Source organism: Akebia trifoliata, chromosome 10 (assembly GCF_017979445.1).
Source record: "Akebia trifoliata isolate Shusen 1 chromosome 10, ASM1797944v1, whole genome shotgun sequence".
Classification (NCBI taxonomy): Eukaryota; Viridiplantae; Streptophyta; class Magnoliopsida; order Ranunculales; family Lardizabalaceae; genus Akebia; species Akebia trifoliata.
The window spans coordinates 13,757,393-13,778,231 of NC_141384.1; the positions used below are offsets into that span (position 1 = coordinate 13,757,393).

A 20,839-nucleotide genomic window follows, 5' to 3' on the forward strand; every position below is an offset into this window, starting at 1 on the left:
CAGCCAGCTGCTGGGTTGAAAAAGCTGAAACACAGGCACCTGCTGTGATCGCAGACGTCTAGACTCTACCTTGGGTGTTGCCGGACCTCAATACAGCCACCTTGGGTGTCGCCGGACCTCACTACAGCCACCTTGGGAGTCGCAGGGCTGAAATACAGCTGCCTTAGGAGTCGCAGGCTCTAAACAGCATCGTTGCTGTACGTAAAGCTTGATCGCAGGCTCCAAAAATTGTTTAACTCCCTATCGCATGATGCGATTAGGGTTTGCAGCAACAGAGAACCCCCGTAGGGGTGATATAGGTTGAAGACAAGTGGTGTAGGGGTGTACGAGGTCGATTAAGGTCTGTTACAGATGAAGAAGGAGGTGTTCGATATAGCTTCAGAGAGCCAACTCTGATACCAAGTTCGAAATAGAGAGAGAAGATTAAGTCTTAATTAATTAGCCCTAATTAGGCTATATAAGAGTTACATAAGAGAAATAAAGAAAAGGAAAAGACTAAAGTAACCCTAGACTTATTTAACACAATCTTCTAAAATTTGTGTTCTAGGTGTTAAGAAACAAAAAATGGAGGAAAAATGAAAACGAAAAAAGAAAGAAAAGTAAAAAGAGAGATTTTAAAGTGTTGAGAGGTACAAATTTTTTCATTTGACTGGGAAGTAAACAAAATCTGATATTTTATAGTTTCCACGATGCACTTATGTTATTAGTAACTAATTTTTGAATTATTTAATATGGGGCCTGGATAGATTTTGTTTCTTTTGTCTTCATCTATGGGTCGATCTTCTTGATACCCGTGGTGTGTATTTCTTAGGATACATTATTTCTTGGTACATCTATGCTTTACATATCAGAAAAAGAATGATTTGATGTAGTAGAACACCATGAACAGTTAATGATGAATTGTTTAGATAATTACTTTTACTTGTTTAATTTCTTCTTGTGCTTCTCTAGAAATGCAGGCCAAGGTACTTGAAATACTAAATATTAGGTAGTGAAAAGCACCATCTTTGAGACAATGAAAAGCCAATACATACTTTTCTAAGTTCACTGATATCAAAAAGTTAATTATGTTTAACCTATGCTCTGTGGACACCATTCTCCTTGGATTCATTTTGTTTTAAATCCTCGGCATTGTAGTTTTGTCAGTGCTCGATATGACATTTTGTAAGTTTTTATTTATTCCATGTGCAGATTTTCTTTCGATTGTTCCATTCCGTGTAGTGGATTAGAATTATGAAGTTCCTAAGCACATTATTTGAACACAACCTTATTATTATGTACCCCTTTTATTGTCAGGGTGAGAAGTACTCAGCTCATCGTTTTCTTCGATCAGTCAAGAACCGTTTTGGGTCCACTGATGAGGTATTTGGTTTGTTGATCTTTTTCCTTCTTTGTTTTTACCCTCTATTTTTTTTAACCTAGTTAAGTTGGACTTTCATGTTATACTATTACAGTCCATTGTCGATAATCTTTTGTGAGTACCTACTTTTCACATATTCCTTTGCCTGCAATCAATGTTGGATTCTATGTTATTTTCATTGAGATGAAAGTAGGTCCTCAAGAAACATTGTGGACTATTGCAAATAATGTAGTTTATTAGTATTAGTTTTCTTTCTTTTATTTCTATGTTTCGTAAGGGCATTTATGTCCATTCACTTATCAGTTAATATAAATTGCTGCCAAGCTCTCATTATGAGACTTGACATTCTTTTGACATAACTGTTCTGCTCTATCCCCTTTTGTTGCGATCTTTTGGCACTCCTTCTTTGAGACATTCTACTCCCCGTGCTGCTGCGTGGAATCATCTTCGGTTCCTCTTACCGATACTTTTGTTTCCATTGGAACCTTTGATTTGCAACAACTTCATACTTAGATTGCCGCATACTGAGAATGAGATTGGGCATTTCATTTAAGTGTTGGCACATTTATGGTCTCTGTAAGATGGGATGACCTTGTTTTAGTCATTGTAGTTGATTTCAAACTTTTCATGTGGATACACTATCATACATTGATCCTAATCTGTATATAATGCACTCGATAAAAAATTATTGGCAGTGGAAAAGGTGAACATTAGTTTCTACAGAAGACATCTTGGGGGTTCAATTGCACAAGACTTTCTGGGTTTATCTGCAATTAATAGAGTTCTAAATTAGTACTTAATACGATTTATTTCTCAAGGTATATTTTAAAATGAGAAGAGAAACCTAGACTTGTAGTTACGAGGTTGGAACCCAAAAGGATTCCACACCCCTAAAGAGGGATGGCTTCTTCCTCTTTACATGGATAAGGGCGGGTTATATAGAGTGGACCAATAGTTATGTCGTTCTTATGAGGAAAGGAAGTCTCCCTAGGTCAGGGTGATATTCTTTTGGTGCTGGACCAGATAAGTAGAGTCCAGTTCAGCCATAAGAGAAAATGTAATTTTGTTCTATGTTTCAACCTTAGATCAACATATGGAGATCAAAACAAATAATATCTGAATTTTTTCAACAATTCATAATTTTATGTTCGAACTATGATATTCTTCTTTTAGTTCATGTTGAAATTTTTTGCACCAATACTAATGATTGAATTATTTATCTTTGCAAGCTTGGAGTGTTTGAAATGTCACAATCGGGGCTGCAAGCTGTTTCAAACCCTAGCGAGATATTTTTAACTGAGCAACACTTTGATTCAGAAGTTTTAGCTGGACTTGCTGTTGCAGTAATTATTGATGGGTCCCGAACATTTGTTATTGAAATTCAGGTATTTCTGCTTATGCTTTATCGTTTGTGTTTGTAATTGATGAATTTCTAGGTTTTTTTTCGAGGTATTGAATTCTTAGATATCTATGGCTTTACGTATGATAGGGTCAATAAATTTATCTTCTCACATTCTTTGCACCATGTTGTGCGTAAATCTATTGTACTATCATTAATATAGGGAATTCATTTTACTGGCTTTGATTTATTCATTTATATCTCTCTTCTTCAAATTAACATTGGTTTTGATATTACTAGTGTTTGTTTATCTTTTATTTTAGCTTAGCAAGTGAGATTAGTGGTCAGTTATTAGTAGGTGAAGGTGGGTTTTGAACTTGGGTCATGGTATCGACACTCATTTCTTGACCAACTTATCAAGATTGCATCTTTTGTTTGTTTTCCTAATTAAACTTAATTGTTTCTAGTGAAAAAGGCAAACTATTTTACTTTTACACTTCAAAATTGGACGAGTACTTGTGTATGACATTTCGGTTAAGTTTAAAAATGCCAGTTACCCATCATGGTCACCCTTGATGATTTGTACTCTTGAAATTCTAGGAGTTAGTCATTATTAGCATTTCCATCCTCTGTCATTGACTTCAATGGAGTAACCTTCATTTATGCCCTGAACTTGTGGCCATTTCTGAGATTACTCTTGTAGCAGTTTCGACTAATGAACCTCATTGAACCATCAATATTAGCTCCATTTATGAAACTAATGAATATGATTTCTTTTGTTGAACAGATTGTCATCATCATTGTCAAGTCTTATCCCAAAAAATTAGGATCATTTGTATGAATCTTATTGATCTATTTGATTTTGTATACAGACATAACCTTGTACTATTTAATTAGCATTTTAAGAAGTATCCCCATGCTAGAATTTTAGTGGCCCCAATATGTGACAAAATAAGAGAGTTGAACAAGATGATTTTGTTGTGTTTGGCGATGACTGGTGACAACCCTGATTAGGAAGAATGTGCAAGTTAAAGGTTCTAAAATAGCAAGAGTAAGACCCAAAAAAAACAAGAATTGATGCAGTGAACGCGTATGGGAACACTCTTGCAGTAACAAAAGTCATGGCTCTAGGAAAATTAGGATTAAGGAACTTGATTTGTTCACCCAACTCAAAATAGGATAAGGCCATAAGGCTTTGATGATGATGAAGTTTCACTTTGCTATCTTTTCGAAACTCAAATTTTGTTTGTTTATTTATTGTTGTGGCAATGTCAATAGCTAACTTCTCCATGGAGAGGTCAAGTCAATTTTAACCCAGACTCGATTGCTTTTAACTTCCTCTCATCACATCTCTCCTTCATGAAATTGAATTTGAATAATTGATAGAATTTCTTTGCAGGCATTATGTTTATCTGACTCGTCAGTGGGAAGGCATGTTAACGGAGTCCAACAAAGTAGGGTTGACATGATTATTTCAGTGAGTAGTTATATCCCTCTTATCAACGTTACCTGGATGGTTCATGCATGTCATTCCCAATGTTAATTCTTACATTCTTGATCTATGACTTTCTATGGTTACTAGAAACTAATAAATCATTAATTAACACTTTTTTCACTTCAACATTGTATTCACGGTGACGGGCCATTATTATTCTACTAATGTTGACTACATTTTGCCAATGCATTCAAAGGCATATTTTTTTTTTCCGGTTATGCATGATTTTGCATGGTGCATGGATGGATGTCAAAATAGGTATGGATAGGTCTAGATTGAGAAGTTCATTTTAATCATTTTATGTCAGAAAAAATAAAAAATGTGGTAAATAAGTTGCATAAAAATCTTAGTAAATGAGTTAAATGTGGATATGGCTTTTATATAAAATGATTAGTATTCCGACGATTTTTTCTTAATTATTTTGGTTTTCACTTAATTGGGACTAGATTTATCGTTTTGTCATTCGGGATTATTTTAGATTACTTATATTTGTTTAGTTTTGAGTTGTTTTATAACTTTATTTTTATGTTTTTGGGCTTATTTCCATGTTTTATTGGCCCATGGTCTAAGTATAATATTTTGGGGTAGTTTATTAATTTTAGTTTGTTTTTTATTTAAGTTTATTAGGCTTGGAAAATGAGAAGAGAGAAAGTTGAAATTAGGTTATTTATTTGAAATTTTAGTTTGATTAGGATTCTTGGATTTATTTTCTTTATGTATAGATTGTATTAGGATTTTTTTTAACAAAGAATGATGAATAAAAATAGAATTTGATCTTTGATCTTCCCAAAAATGGGTGTGATGTGAAGCCATTTTGGAGTGAGTCCAAGATAACATTCTTTTTTTCTTCTAATCTTGTTTTTTTTTTTTTTCTTTGATTCCTAAATCTTGAATTTTTGATTCTTGATTCTTGATTCTTGATTGCTTGAATTCTTGAATTCTTGAATCTTGATTTCTTGAAAACTTTTTTCCTTAACCCTTAATATTTCTCCATTCTTTTAACTTTTAATTATTACCTTATAGACTTAACCCTTAATCATTTCCTTATTTTACAAACCTTAACCTTTAACCTTTTTCTCTCTACCTTAAAATAATTGCAAAAAATTTCATTCTACTTTTTGGGTTTACCCTATCCTAGCCCAAATCCTTAAACCAATCCCTAACTAGATTTCCCTTTTCCTTACCTCCCCAGATTTTCATCTTGTTCCTTCACTATCTTGCATTAGATTTGGTATTAAAGCTAAACATGGAATAGATAGAGATGGTACTGGAAATCATAACCAGATTTGTTTTTACCTTCCAGGAAGTCATTTTGGGTATTGTGCAGTGACGAATATGAGGAAAGCTTGATTTCCATAAGTTTTTTTTTTTTGAGAAGATATTGCAGAATGTTGAAGATAAAACATTTATTGGATATTATGATGAAGGTTTCGTCGTTCAGTTCCTTTAGGGAAGGTTTATCCATGTTGCTGAGTGCAAGTAGGGCTTAAAATATGTCGAATGTTATCCGAAACTCGAGAGATTTGTATCCGATTTTAGCGGGTTTGGTTCCTTCAAGTATATCCGAATTAAAATATTGGTCGGATATGGATTGATGTAATTTGAAATAGAGAAAGAGATTAATTTTATTAATTAGCCCTAATTAGGCTATATAAGAAATACATTAAGATAACTAAAGAATGCAAAGGACTAAAATAGCCCTACAGACTTATTTAACACTCCCCCTCAAGTTGGTGCGTGGATATCAACAATGCCCAACTTGGACAAGACATCTTCAAAGGAGGTTTTCCTAACACCTTTAGTAAGAACATCAGCAAGTTGTTGAGAGGTAGGAACAAAGGGAGTACAAATCTGTCCAGAAACTATCTTTTCTCTAATGAAATGACGATCAACTTCTATGTGCTTCGTTCTGTCATGCTGAACCGGATTTGCAGCTATGTTAATCGCTGATTTATTATCACAATATAGTAAGAAGGGGACCGGCACAATAAGACATAAATCAGCTAATAAGATTTTGAGCCACAACAACTCGCATACTCCAAGTGCCATGGCTCTGTATTCTGACTCAGCACTAGATCGAGAAACCACATCCTGCTTCTTACTACGCCAAGTTACCAAGTTACCACCAACTTTAGTGCAATACCCAGAAGTAGACCGTCTATCAGTCACTGAACCAGCATAATCTGCATCTGTCCATGCCTCAATGCGAAGATGACCATGATTGTCGAATAAAATACCTCGACTAGGACATCCCTTAAGGTATCTAAGAATACGATAAACAGCAGCAAGATGAGATGTTCGAGGCGAGTGCATAAACTGACTTACAACACTAACAGCATAGGCAATGTCAGGGCGAGTCATAGACAAGTAGATCAATTTGCCTACAAGACGCTGATATTGGCCAATATCTGACACACACTCCCCCTCAGAATCAGCCAACCTGTGATTCTGCTCAATAGGAGTATCAGCTGGACGAGATCCAAGCTGACCAGAGGCACTAAGTAGGTCAAGAACATACTTACGCTGAGAAATAAATATACCAGACTGGGACCGGGCAACCTCAATACCCAAAAAATAGCGAAGATGTCCAAGGTCCTTAATCTCAAATTGACGTCCTAAGTAAGTTTTGACCTCAGTAAGGCCATCTGCATCATCTCCAGTAAGAACAATATCATCCACATACACAATCAGAGCAACAGTTTTGCCTTGGGAGTGACGCAAGAACAAGGTGTGATCAGCAGAACTCTGATGAAAACCAAACTGATGCATGGCCTTAGTGAAGCGCTCAGACCAAGCACGAGGAGACTGCTTCAGACCATAAAGAGACTGGCGAAGACGACAAACATGGGCAGGAGAAGCAGAAGAAAGAAACCCAGGAGGTTGGACCATATAGACTTCTTCCTGAAGATCACCATTGAGAAAAGCATTCTTGACATCTAATTGAAAAAGAGGCCATCCTCGGATAGCAGCAACAGAAAGGAGAACGCGAATGGTGGTTATCTTGGCAACTGGAGCAAAAGTATCCTGATAATCAATCCCATAAGTCTGAGCATAACCTTTGGCCACCAGACGGGCCTTATAACGAGCAATGGAACCATCCGGATTATGCTTAAGGGTGAATACCCAACGACAACCCACAGCTTTCCGTCCAGGCGGAAGAGGCACAATTTCCCATGTTTGAGTCTTTTCAAGAGCAGTCAACTCATCAATCATAGCTGCGCGCCACTCAGGATGAGCAAGAGCATCTGCAACAGTAGTAGGAAGAGAAACAGCAGAAACAGAAGCAAGAAAACTCTGATAGGATGGTGAGAGTGCAGAGTTAGATATATAATTTGAAATGGGATAAGTACAAGTACGCTTACCCTTACGAGTGGCATAGGACGATCATCACAGGGAACAGACAGAGGCGGAGCTGGAGGCGAGGAGGCGAGCTGGTCGGACATAAAAGTGATGGTAGTATCACGTGGACGTCGAAATAAACTTGCAATGGAGGAAAGGACAAACTGAAGGGGGATGGAGTGGAAGGAACAGGCATGGGAAGGGGAAATAAAGAAGGAAAAGGATCATCAGGTAAATCTAGAGGAAATCACTCAGATTGAATACCAACAGACCCACTATAGTAAGGAGTATGTTCAAAAAAAGAAACATCTCGAGAAACGAAACGCCGTCGAGAAGGAGGATGGTAACAACGGTATCCTTTCTGGGTAGAGGAATAACCCAAAAAAATACATTTTATTGCTTTAGGGTCAAGTTTAGTACGAGTTGGAGTAAGAATTTGAACAAAGCAGACACACCCAAACACACGCGGGGGAAGTGGAAACACAGGACGATCTGGAGAGAGCTTAGAGAGAGGTGTGGCAAACTGAAGAACACTAGAGGGAGTCCGATTAATAAGATAAACAGCAGTAAGAACTGCATCAGCCCAATAGGCTTGAGGCACATTCATGCCAATAGAAATGGCACGAGCTAACTCTAGAATATGACGATTTTTTCGTTCTGAGCGACCATTCTGCTGAGGGGTCTTAACATTGGACATTTGATGCTCAATGCCAGACTCTAAACAAAGTTTCAAGACCTCACTATAGGTGTACTCAGTACCATGATCAGAACGGAAGGTCTTGATGGTACGACCAAATTGGGTATGAACCATAGCAAGAAATTGCTTGAAGATCCCATAAACCTCACTCTTGTGTTTCATAAGATAAACCCAAGTAGTACGACTGTGGTCATCGATGAACAAAACAAAATAGCGAAAATCATGAGTGGATGTAACAGGGGAAGGACCCCACACATCAGAATGAATTAAGTCAAACATAGGAGGTGTAGTAGTATTCATACTAATAGGATAAGAAGAACGCACATGTTTAGCTAATTGACAAGTTTCACAAGACAAATCAAACAAATTGTTATTATGAAATAAAGTAGGGAACATGTGTTTCAAATATCCAAAGGAAATATGGCCTAAACGTAAATGCCAACGCATTACAAGAGTCTTATTCGACTGACTACGACTACTACTAAGCTGAAGAGCAGAATGAGTGCTAGGTGAACTGGGAACGTCCAAGAGATACAATCCATTTTCTTTATGTCCAGTGCCAATCGTCCTCTTCGACTCCAGATCTTGAAAGACACAATGAGAGGGATAAAAGGTTACACTGCAGTTCAAATTTTTTGTAAGACTACTAACAGATACAAGGTTAGTAGTAAGTTGAGGAACATGAAGTGTGTTAGTTAAGGATAAAGAAGATGTAACGGGTAAATGACCTTGACCAGCTATGGAAGACAAAGAACCATCAGCCAGTCGGACCTTGCGATGACCAGAACAAACACTATAGGTTTTAAATAGGGAGGACATACCGGTCATGTTATCTGAGGCACCAGAATCAATGATCCATGGTGAGGAAGTGATAGAAACACTCTGTGCAGATGCAAAGGTACCTGAGTGAGCGAAGGTAGAAACTGGCTGAGATGAGGTCTCTATCTGATTGAAGAATTTTCTGAACTTGTCAAGCTCTGCTTGGGACAGAGATACCGAATCTGATGAGGAGGTAGTAGCTGAAGAAGGTGCTAAATCATTCGTTTGCTGAGAAACTATATGCGCAGAAGACCGTTGAGACTGTTGACGATGCTGGTTAGGACGTCCATGAAGTGCATAACAACGAGCCTTCACATGACCCAACTTTCCACAATGATCACACTTATGTCGCTGACGGGTAGGTAGAGACCCACTGGGGGGCTGTGAAGAAGGTAGACGAGCAAGCATAGCGGAATGATCTCCCGAAGAAATGGGTATGACAGCTGCGCGACGACTCTCGTCAGCCAAGACATAGGAATACGCAGTCTGGAGGGAAGGAAAAGGTTCCATTCCCAATAAATGAACCCTCGCATACTCAAACTCATCCCGGAGACCAGCCAGAAACTGAAACACCCGATTCTTATCCAAAATTGACGCATATAATGTCTCATCGAGAGGGTCCTTCTAGGAGTAGTACGAAGAATAAAATGTCAACTCTTCCCATCGAGCACGTAGTTGTGATATATAGGTAGTAACAGAACAGTCACCCTGTGAGAGTCGAGAAATTTCACGTTCTAAGTTAAAAATTCAGACATTGTTTTGACGTTGGGAGTAATGCTCTTTGCGGAATCCCATATCTGTTTTGCTGTCGAGGAGAACATAAAACCAGCTGCAATGTGTGATTGCATAGATGTAACCAGCCAAGAACGGACCATAGAATCATTAGCAAACCAATGTGAGTAAGAACTGTCGGTCTGTGCAGGTTGTTTGTCCGCCCCTGTGAGGTAACCAATCTTCCCTTTTCCACCAATGAACATTTCAACCGATCGTGCCCAAAGGAGATAATTAGGGCCATCTAATTTCACAGTAGTAATTTGAGTGCCTGGAAAGTCAGTTGAATGAGAAGGAAGACCACACAATCCATTACTAATGCCAGTGATCGAGGAAGAGGATGACTCGGAAGCCATTAAATAATCTGAGTACTTTGGTTTGAAGGGAGTTCAAGAAGATGAGGGCACAACTCTCTTCAATAAAGTGATCGCAGCACCCTCAAGGTGACAATACACGATCGAAAGAGCTATAAAGGTTGATTAAACACTGTTGTGGGTGACCCAAATAATCATTACCGCAAGTAGAGGGAATTAATGAGCAAAATCAGTGTGAGAACAGCCTTAAACAGCTCCCTGCTGTGATCAAAAAATTCCGTAGCCACAACTCTCTTCATATAACCACTACGGGGATCAGAAAACTAAAAACACAGCTACCTGCTGTGTCGCACAAGGCAGAACAGCAACTAATTGAGTCGCACACAACAACACAGCAACTAATTGAGTTCGTTTACGCAAGAATCATCTACCTGCTGTGTCGCACAGGGTAGGACAGCCACTCATTGGGTTCGTCTGCTCAAAAACTCAACTACCTGCTGTAGTTATAGGGTTTAAACAATCACCAGCTATGTCGTATGAATCAAAACAACCAGTTGCTGTGTTGAAAAAGGTTATACACAGTCACCTGCTGTGATCGCAGCTGTCTTGGCTCTACTTTAGGTGTCGCAAGACCTCACTGAAGCAACCTTGAGTGTCGCAGGACCTCACTGAAGTAACCTTGGGTGTCGCAAGGCTGAGATACAGCTACCGTAGAAGTCGCAAGCCCTAAACAGCATCGTTGCTGTAAGTAAAGCCTGATCGCAGGCTTTGAATATGGTTAACTCCCTATCGCATGATGCGATTAGGGTTTGCAGCAAAAAAGAACCCCCGTAGGGGTGATATAGGTTGGAGACGAGTGTTTGTAGAGATTCGTTTTTAAAGAAGAGGTCAATTGAGGTATGTTGCAGATGAAGAAGGAGGATTTCGATATAGTTTCAGAGAACCTGCTCTGATACCAAATTTGAAATAGAGAAAGAGATTAATTTTATTAATTAGCCCTAATTAGGCTATATAAGAAATACATTAAGATAACTAAAGAATGCAAAGGACTAAAATAGCCCTACAGACTTATTTAACAGTCCCTTGACCCGAGTTGGATACGGGTTAGATACGGCATCCATCCCTATATCTGCCTTTTTCCAAATGATATAATATTTTGTATGTTGGGGAGAGTTTTTGAGTTCAAGTCACATTTAAACCACATTTTTAATAAATTACTTTGAAATGATTTGAAGTTATTCGACTCGAATCAATTAATTTGGTCGGATTGAATCTAGATATGGGTTTGATGAAAGTAAAAAATATTCAGATATAGTTTGAGCTAGTAGGATTTGAGTCAGATCTAGATTCGGATTTGGACCCGAATAAAAAAATCCGGATTTGGATATAGGTAGATACATATCCGGCCCAAGCACGACCCATTTTAAGTCCTAAGTGCAAGATGACTCCTTTAAAAGATTGTCATATTGTATTGGGTTGAGATTTTATCTCACATGTACAAGTTACGTTTGATGCAGAGCAAAATAATCTACGTGTTACTTTAGGCAGACAATATCTACTCAAGGTATATTCATGAAAATCAACTCTTGTGGTACCATCAGTCCAAGAGCAAATTGAAGAAAAGATAGATCATACATTACCTTTAGAAGATGGCGTGCCTAAAACTTTAGAATCAACGCAAGAACAAGATCATGAAAGGGGAAAGTACATCAACGGAGCCTAAGGAAGATTTTTTGTAGACAATGTCTACAGTTTTTGTTCATAATGCAGTTGTTCCATCACTACCTCAAATCAACTTAATCATCTCAAACGAGTACAATGAAGACTTTGCCAAAGTAGAAGATCGCAATTTTAAGTTACTGGTTCAACACCACATCAAAACACGAGGATGAATCTTTTGCCAAAAGGGATGTACCACAAATTGTCATGATTATTCTCAAACACTTTAAAACTCGATGATGGGTTTTCTCCAACTTGATGAGAATAATGTAGAATTCAAATCAAGTCAACGGTCAAAAGTTCCGACAAAAACTTTGTAATTATTTAGGTTTTCAATTAGATTTATCGCTTTATCGTTCAGGATTATTTTAGATTAGTTATTTTTTTAGTTTTGAGTTGTTTAGGGCTTTAATTTTAAGTTTATTAAGGATGAAAAATTAGAAAAGAAAAAGTTGAAATTAGGCTATTTATTTGAAATTTTAGTTTGATTAGGATTCTTGAATTTATTTTCTTTATATATACATTGTATTAGGATTTTCTAGCGAAGAATGATGAATAAAAATAGAGTTTGAACTTTGATCTTTTTAATCTTGTTTTTTTTTTTTTTTTTTCTTGATTCTTAAATTTCGAATTCTTGATTCTTGATTTCTTGAATTCTTGAACTTTGATACTTGAAAACCTTTTTCGTCAATCCTTAATCATTTTTTCCATTATCTTAACCTTTAATCATTAACTTAGAAACTTAACCTTTAATCTTGTCCTTAACCTACAAACCTTAACCTTTAACCCTTTTTTCTACCCTATAATAATTGCAAAAAATTTTATTTTACCTTTTGGGTTTACCTAATCCTAACCCAAATCCTTAACCAATCCCAATCTAGATTCCCTATCTCCCCAAATTTTCATTTTCTTTCCTCGTCGTCCTGCATCAATATGGTTACTATTAGATTTTAAAAATTTGCTTATGTTTTTCTTCCCATTCTCAATATTTCTTCCCAAATGTTTGATCACCATCAACTTTTTCTTTCTTTCTCACTAACCTAGTCTCTCTTTCTATTTAACCACTACCAGCACCATCTCTTTCCCACAACCAACATTGCGGGACCGTTATGTTTGCCCCATCTATTTCCCTATTTTCCTCCTTTTTTTCTTTCTCTACATCAATTATTGCTCCACCCATTCTCTTTCCTATCATCATCACTAACACAATTACAGAGCATTTTTATCTTGTTGTGAAGGCTACTTTAGTCACTTTATTGCTATTAGAAGAAAAGAGATTGGATTTAAAGGGAAAAAAGAAAAGAAGAGAGATGAATGTGAGATCAATCCCCTTCTAGGGTTCGGCTTCACTATTTATGTATGATTTAGTCAGTGGTGATGGGCATAAGTTATGGGCCCATCACATACAATGAATTAAATATATTACTAAAAAATAAAATATCTACCACTCCCCCTCAAGCTAAAGCATATAAATTAGACATGCCTAGCTTGGTACAAAAATTAAGAAAAGAACTCCAAGATAGTGGCTTTGTGAACACATCCCCCAATTGATTTTCTGACTTGATGTAAGGAGTAGATATCTGTTTTTCCAATACCATGTCATAAATGAAGTGACAATCAACTTCGATGTACTTGGTCCTTTTATGGAACACTGGTCTACTAGCAATATAACTAGTAGCCTGATTGTCACAATACATAGGCATAAGAGAAGGAACCTTAATTCCCTTTTCCTTGAGAAGTGATTGAACGCAGAGCATCTGACATGCAGTGCGAGCCATAGGTCTGTATTACGCCTCATCACTGAAGCGAGCTACAACTTGTTTCTTGTTGTGCCAAGTCACCAAATTTCCACCCACAAAGGCATAGTAACTGTTAAATAAGTCTAGGGTTATTTTAGTCTTTTCCTTTTCTTTATTTATCTTATGTAACTTTTATATAGCCTAATTAGGGCTAATTAATTAAGACTTAATCTTCTCTCTCTATTTCAAACTTGGTATCAGAGTTGGTTCTCTGAAGCTATATCGAACTCCTCCTTCTTCATCTGTAACAGACCTTAATCGACCTCGTACACTCCTACACCACTTGTCTTCAACCTATATCACCCTTACGGGGGTTCTCTGTTGCTGCAAACCCTAATCGCATCATGCGATAGGGAGTTAAACAATATTTGAAGCCTGCGATCAAGCTTTACGTACAGCAACGATGCTGTTTAGAGCCTGCGACTCCTAAGGCAGTTGTATTTCAGCCTTGCGACACCCAAGGTGGCTGTAGTGAGGTCCGGCGACACCCAAGGTGGCTGTATTGAGGTCCGGCGATACCCAAGGTAGAGTCTAGACGTCTGCGATCACAGCAGGTGCCTGTGTTTCAGCTTTTTCAACCCAGCAGCTGGTTGTTCTAGTTCGTGCGACACTGCTGGTGCATGTTTGGACCCTAAAACTACAGCAGGTAGTTGATTCTTGCGCAGACGAACCCAATAAGTGGCTGTTCTAGTTCGTGCGACTCAGCTGGTGGCTGTGTTTTAGTTTTTCGATCCCCGTAGTGGGTATATGAGGGTTCCGGCAGTGTTCTTGAACATCTACGAAATTTTTCGATCACAACCGGGTGCTGTTTAAGGCTGTTCTCACCTCTCTATTGACCCTCGAACCCTTGACCGAGGGTTGTTTATACAACTTATTAACCAACCCGGCTGCAAGGAGGATTACTTGCGGTAATGATTACTTGGGTCACCCATAACAGTGTTTAATCAACCGTTATAGCTCTTTCGATCGTGCATTGTCACCTTTAGGGTGCTGCGATCACTTTATTCTAGAGAGTTGTGCCCTCATCTTCGTGAACTCTCTTCAAACCAAAATACTCGGATTATTTGATGGCTTCTGAGTCATCCTCTTCCTCTATCACTGGTATTAGTAATGGATCGAGTGGTCTTCCTTCTAATTCAACTGACTTTCCAAGCATTCAAATTACTACCGTGAAATTAGATGGTCCTAACTATCTCCTTTGGGCACGATCGGTTGAAATGTTCATTGGTGGAAAAGGGAAGATCGGTTACCTCACAGGGGCGGACAAACAACCTGCACAGACCGACAGTTCTTACTCACAATGGTTTGCTAATGATTCTATGGTCCGTTCTTGGCTGGTTACATCTATGCAATCACACATTGCAGCTGGTTTTATGTTCTCCTCGACAGCAAAACAGATATGGGATTCCGCAAAGAGCATTTACTCGCAACGTCAAAACAATGTTCTCATTTTTAACCTAGAGCGTGAGATTTCTCGACTCTCGCAGAGTGACTCTTCTGTTACTACCTATATATCACAACTACGTGCTCGGTGGGAAGAGTTGACATTTTATTCTTCGTACTACTCCTGGAAGGATCCTCTTGATGAGACATTGTATGTGTCAATTCTGGATAAGAATCGGGTTTTTCAGTTTTTGGCTGGTCTCCGGGATGAGTTTGAGTATGCGAGAGTTCATTTATTGGGAATGGATCATTTTCCTTCCCTACAGACTGCGTATTCCTATGTCTTGGCTGATGAGAGTCGTCGCGCAGCTGTCATACCCCTTTCTTCGGGAGATCACTCCGCTATGCTTGCTCGTTTACCTTCTTCACAGTCCCCCAGTGGGTCTCTGCCTACCCGTCAGCGACATAAGTGTGATCATCGTGGAAAGTTAGGTCATGTGAAGGCTCGCTGTTATGCACTTCATGGTCGTCCAAACCAGCATCGTCAACAGTTTCAACGGTCTTCAGCTCATGTAGTTTCTCAACAAACGAATGATTTGACACCTCCTTCAGCTACTACCTCCTCATCGGATTCGGTTTCTCTGTCCCAAGCCGAGCTTGACAAGTTTAGAAAATTCTTCAATCAGATAGAAACTTCATCTCAGCCAGTTTCTATCTTCGCTCACTCAGGTACCTTTGCATCTGAACACAGTGTTTCTACCACTTCCTCACCATGGATCATTGATTCTGGTGCCTCAGATAACATGACCGGTACGTCCTCCCTATTTAAAACCTATAGTGTTCGTTTTGGTCATCGCAAGGTCCGACTGGCTGATGGTTCTTAGTCTCCTCGTGCTTGGTCTGAGCTCTTCACTAAAGCCATGCATCAGTTTGGTTTCCATCAGAGTTCTGCTGATCACACCTTGTTCTTGTGTCACTCCAAAGGCAAAACTGTTGCTCTGATTGTGTATGTGGATGATATTGTTATTACTAGAGATGATGCCGATGGCCTTACCGAGGTCAAAACTTACTTTGGACGTCAATTTGAGATTAAGGATCTTGGCCATCTTCGCTATTTTCTGGGTATTGAGGTTGCTCGGTCCCAATCCGGTATATTTATTTCTCAGCGTAAGTATGTTCTTGATTTACTCAGTGCCTCTGGTCAGTTTGGATCTCGTCCAGCTGATACTCCTATTGAGCAGAATCACAGGTTGGCTGATTTTGAGGGGGATTGTGTGTCAGATATTGGCCAATATCAGCGTCTTGTGGGAAAGTTGATCTACTTGTCTATGACTCGCCCTGACATTGCCTATGCTGTTAGTGTTGTAAGTCAGTTTATGCACTCACCTCGAACATCTCATCTTGCTGCTGTTTATCGTATTCTTAGATACCTTAAGGGATGTCCTGGTCGAGGTATTTTATTCAACAATCATGGTCATCTTCGCATTGAGGCATGGACAGATGCAGATTATGCTGGTTCAGTGACTGATAGAAGGTCTACTTCTGGGTATTGTACTAAAGTTGGTGGTAACTTGGTAACTTGGCGTAGTAAGAAGCAGGATGTGGTTTCTCGATCGAGTGCTTAGTCAGAATATAGAGCTATGACACTTGGAGTATGCAAGTTGTTGTGGCTCAATATCTTACTAGTTGATTTATGTCTTCCTGTGCCGGTCCCCTTCTTACTATATTGCGATAATAAATCAGCTATTAACATAGCTGCAAATCCGGTTCAGCATGACAGAACGAAGCACATAGAAGTTGATCGTCATTTCATTAGAGAAAAGATAGTTTCTGGACAGATTTGTACTCCCTTTGTTCCTATCTCTCAACAACTTGCTGATGTTCTTACTAAAGGAGTTAGTAAAACTTCCTTTGAAGATGTCTTGTCCAAGTTGGGCATAGTTGATATCCACGCACCAACTTGAGGGGGAGTGTTAAATAAGTCTAGGTTATTTAGTCTTTTCCTTTTCTTTATTTATCTTATGTAACTCTTACATAGCCTAATTAGGGCTAATTAATTAAGACTTAATCTTCTCTCTCTATTTCGAACTGTAACCCAAAGTGGAACAACGATCTGTACGACTTCCAGCCCATTCAACATTTGAAAAACTAATGACAGATAAAACCTGAGACAGTTTGTATAACAATCCCTTGCCTGGTGACCCCTTTAGATAACGCAAAATCTGAAAAATTGTATTCCAACAAGTCTATTGTGGAGCATGTGTAAATTGACTAATTACTCCAACAGAAAATGTGATGTTTGGGCAAGTAACAGTACGATAAATTAATTTACCAACTAGTCTATTATAATGATTCGCATCTAGAAAAATCTCTCCCTATTAAACATTAAGATTTCTATGAAGATCTAAATAGAAATAGGTGTGGGGACCACACTTTCCTGCATATAGTGGTTTGGGGCCCAAGGGTGCCTTCCAAGGTAGCTCTTTTTTGTTTGGGTGGCTGTATGGGAAAGGATTCAAACTCAAGATTTTTTGAGCAGAAGAGGTTTTTGTGGCCGAATGGGTGTTGCATGTGTATGTCTAACGAGAAATCTACTAATCACGTGCTCATTCACTGTGAGGTAGCAAAGGAGGTGTGGGCTCGTTTTTTGTCCTTGTTTGGGATAGTCTGGTGTGGTCCATGCTCCGTTAGAGGTGTCTTTGGGGAATGGCTTCAATTGGGTTTGAGTTTTCGGCATGCGAAAAAGTTGATTTGGAGCCCAATGCCGTTTGAGATCTTTTGGGGCATTTGGAAAGAAAGAAATGCTATTACTTTTCAAGGGAGGTCACAATCGACTCACAAGTTGATATTCTCGATCCTTTGGCTGCTATTCTTTTGGGCAAAATTTTTAAAGAATTCAAAGGGCTTTTCTTCGAGGATTTCTTGGTCCAATGGGATATCGTTTGTTGTATCGCATTTAACTAGCTTTCAATTCAGTTCTTTTTTTTTCTTTTTCTGCTCTTCTTAGGGTGGGTCATCTCGACCGGCATTTAGTTGTATATTTTCTATCTTATCTATCCAAAAAAAAAATGAAACAAAATTTATGGGTTTTCTTCTCCAACGATTGGATTGGTGTGAAGCCATCCATTGAAATGGATTATTTGGTGTGAAGCCATCCATGGAAACTTTGGTTTGAAGTCAAGGTACAATGCATTAAATCTTCTATTCTTTTCTTCTCCTCTAAATATATATATATATATTTTTTTATGTTTTCAACCAACCAGCCATCCTGAAGCCTACTCCTTCAACCAGTCCCAAACCTCTTCTAGCCATCCCAGGTTTTGTTACCTCTTTCCCTTACCCAGAAACCTTCTGTAGCTTGATTTATAGCAACCTAACCTACCCCAAATCCTACTAAAACTTCCTTAAATCTTCATTGCATCAATATCTACCCTGCTCTACAAAATTTGATCCCTATCCTAGCCTCCCTAACTGCTGCCGCACCTTTTCCAGCCATCTAAATTGCTGCCCAGTAAACCCTAGACCAGTTCCAACCTTTCCTAACCTGCATAAAACCAACTGCAGCATCAAGACAGCCTCAACTAAAGCCCTTGAATCCCATGTAGACATTGTTTAAACCCTAAACTTTAACCCTACACCTGCTGCCCCTACTGTTGTCCTAAAAATAGACCCACAGTCTACTCAACTCAAAATTTTTTTAAGTTCTTTTTTTGATTTATAATTGTTGGAAATTCTGCTTAAATATTCGAACCAGATTATAATACCATATACATCATTAGTCTTCCAACAAATAAAACCCTTTGAGCTTAAACTTATTATAGAATTCCTTGAAGAGATCAATCTTTCACATTGGATTTGTAATTAAAACCCTAAGCTAGTGGAAGTCCAATCTTCCATTGGCATTCCTCTTCCTATTTGAGGGATTCAGTTTTGTGGGATTGTGATTGCATTGGAATTTTAATATAATTATTTATTTGATGTTCTCGTGTTGTGGATGAATGAGGGTTAGTTTATTTATTTAATTTTTAATTGATTTTAGTAATCTTATCTTAATCTCAAACCCTCCCTTTAGATAAGCATAATAGTCCTGCATCGCTAAATGCTACACATTGACATACAAGATAGACTATTAGAAGAATTTTCTTCCAGTTGCAAAGATGGGCTTCCTTAGCGTGATTTTTTATTTGGTAACAATCTTTTGTAACTAGTTTAACATGATGTCACGAATAATTCTTCATGGATCATTACGTGAGGGCTATATGGAATTCCTGTGTAGTTTCTTTTCCACAGATAATAATGGGAGAGTTTGCTAGCTAAAAAAGCTTATATGGGTTGAAGTAGTCACCAAGGTCATGGTTTGCAGGTTTAGTAATTCCTTGAAAAGATTAGGTTATATAGTGGCATAGTGGCTCTTATAGTGTATATGGGTGAGTGATGTAGTTGTGATTGGATATTATAAAAGCTGATTCAACAACTTAAGCTTATCTGGGAAGAGTTTGAAATTATGGATCTGGGGTGTTGAGATACTCTCTTGGAATTGAAATTAAGAGATCAATGGAATACATCTCTCTCAGAGAAAATACCTATTAGATGTTTTCAAGGAGTTTGAAAATCTTGTTAGGCATTGTTTGAATGGTCAGGATAGGCATCCTTTTATTAGTGTCGATTAGTTTCAAGAATTAGTTGGTCAATAGATTGCTCTATCTCTTATTATCTAGACATTGCATATGTTGTTAGTGTGTGTCAATTTATGCATTCATCTAGGATGACTCATCTTGATCTGCTAACAGAATCTCTAGGTATCTCCATTCTTCTCCTTAACATGAACATTTGAGAGCTATTTGATTCCTTCTTGTCTTGGCAAGGAGCCACAACTCTCAGATGATAGTTACTGAAAAAACACAACAAACAAGAAGAGATGGCACTGCAACACACCATTTAGGTTTGAGATCCAAGGTGTTGGAGGTGCTTTCAATTATCATGTCGATGGGTTTCACCAGGTCGAGGAGATAAGCTCATCATAGCCTCATTTTAATCTCCATTCTTGAGTAGTGTATTTAATCACCTGCCGGATTACCCATGGATGTAGTCCTTTTTCTGTGAACCAAGTACATCTTATATTTTCCTTCTATGTGGTTGGGTTTTCTTCGTTTCATCTGCATTTCTTACTTTTATTTTGTAGCTTCTTGGGGTATTTTCTCTGGATTGGTTCAGGACCTCATTCCTATATCATCTAAGTTTCTATCATTTTCTGTATGTCGCTGCTTAATTCAATCCACATGGAGTATCACAAATCTGAATGCTTGAATTATTTACTTTCATGATATCGTAATTGAGCGCCCGTCGCTTCTTTTGTATCCTTCTATTCAGCGGACCATGGGATGATAAAAATATTGATACTGTATTTATTTTTTACGAGTACAAAATAATGCTTTTATATATATGCTGTACCTCTAATTAAAGACTGATTTTAGAGCTTTGATTTTGTAGGTCCTCATAAAGCAAGCAGGTCTAAAGCTCCAAAACAATGTAAGAAATTTCCTTTGAATCTTATGAGTCATGTTTTTTTACCCTTGATAACCCAAGTTGTAGCCAGATATTTAGCCGATTTTTTATCAACATTTCTTAAAGAATTGTCATGCAAAAATGATCAGGCAACAGATTTAATCATCCCATTGTCTAGAAGCATAGAAAGACTAACATATGCCTATAAACGGAGACTACTTTCATTAGTTAAACTATGTTCATAAGTAATTTCTTTCTTTAGTGGTTCTCTATGTTAAGAAATAGACATATTTGATTAT

At 38.1% G+C, this 20,839-nt stretch overlaps 1 protein-coding gene across 1 annotated transcript in view; it reads left to right on the forward strand.

The window, feature by feature from the left end:
* Positions 1-20,839, forward strand: part of LOC147393159 (DNA repair protein RadA-like protein) — an 83,459-nt gene that overhangs the window by 55,476 nt on the left and 7,144 nt on the right. The window contains exons 9-12 of the mRNA XM_086455698.1: positions 1,297-1,362; positions 2,590-2,745; positions 4,099-4,176; positions 20,526-20,564. Of these exons, the coding sequence (XP_086311824.1) occupies positions 1,297-1,362; positions 2,590-2,745; positions 4,099-4,176; positions 20,526-20,564 (339 nt within the window). The remainder of the gene's footprint in view (positions 1-1,296; positions 1,363-2,589; positions 2,746-4,098; positions 4,177-20,525; positions 20,565-20,839) is intronic.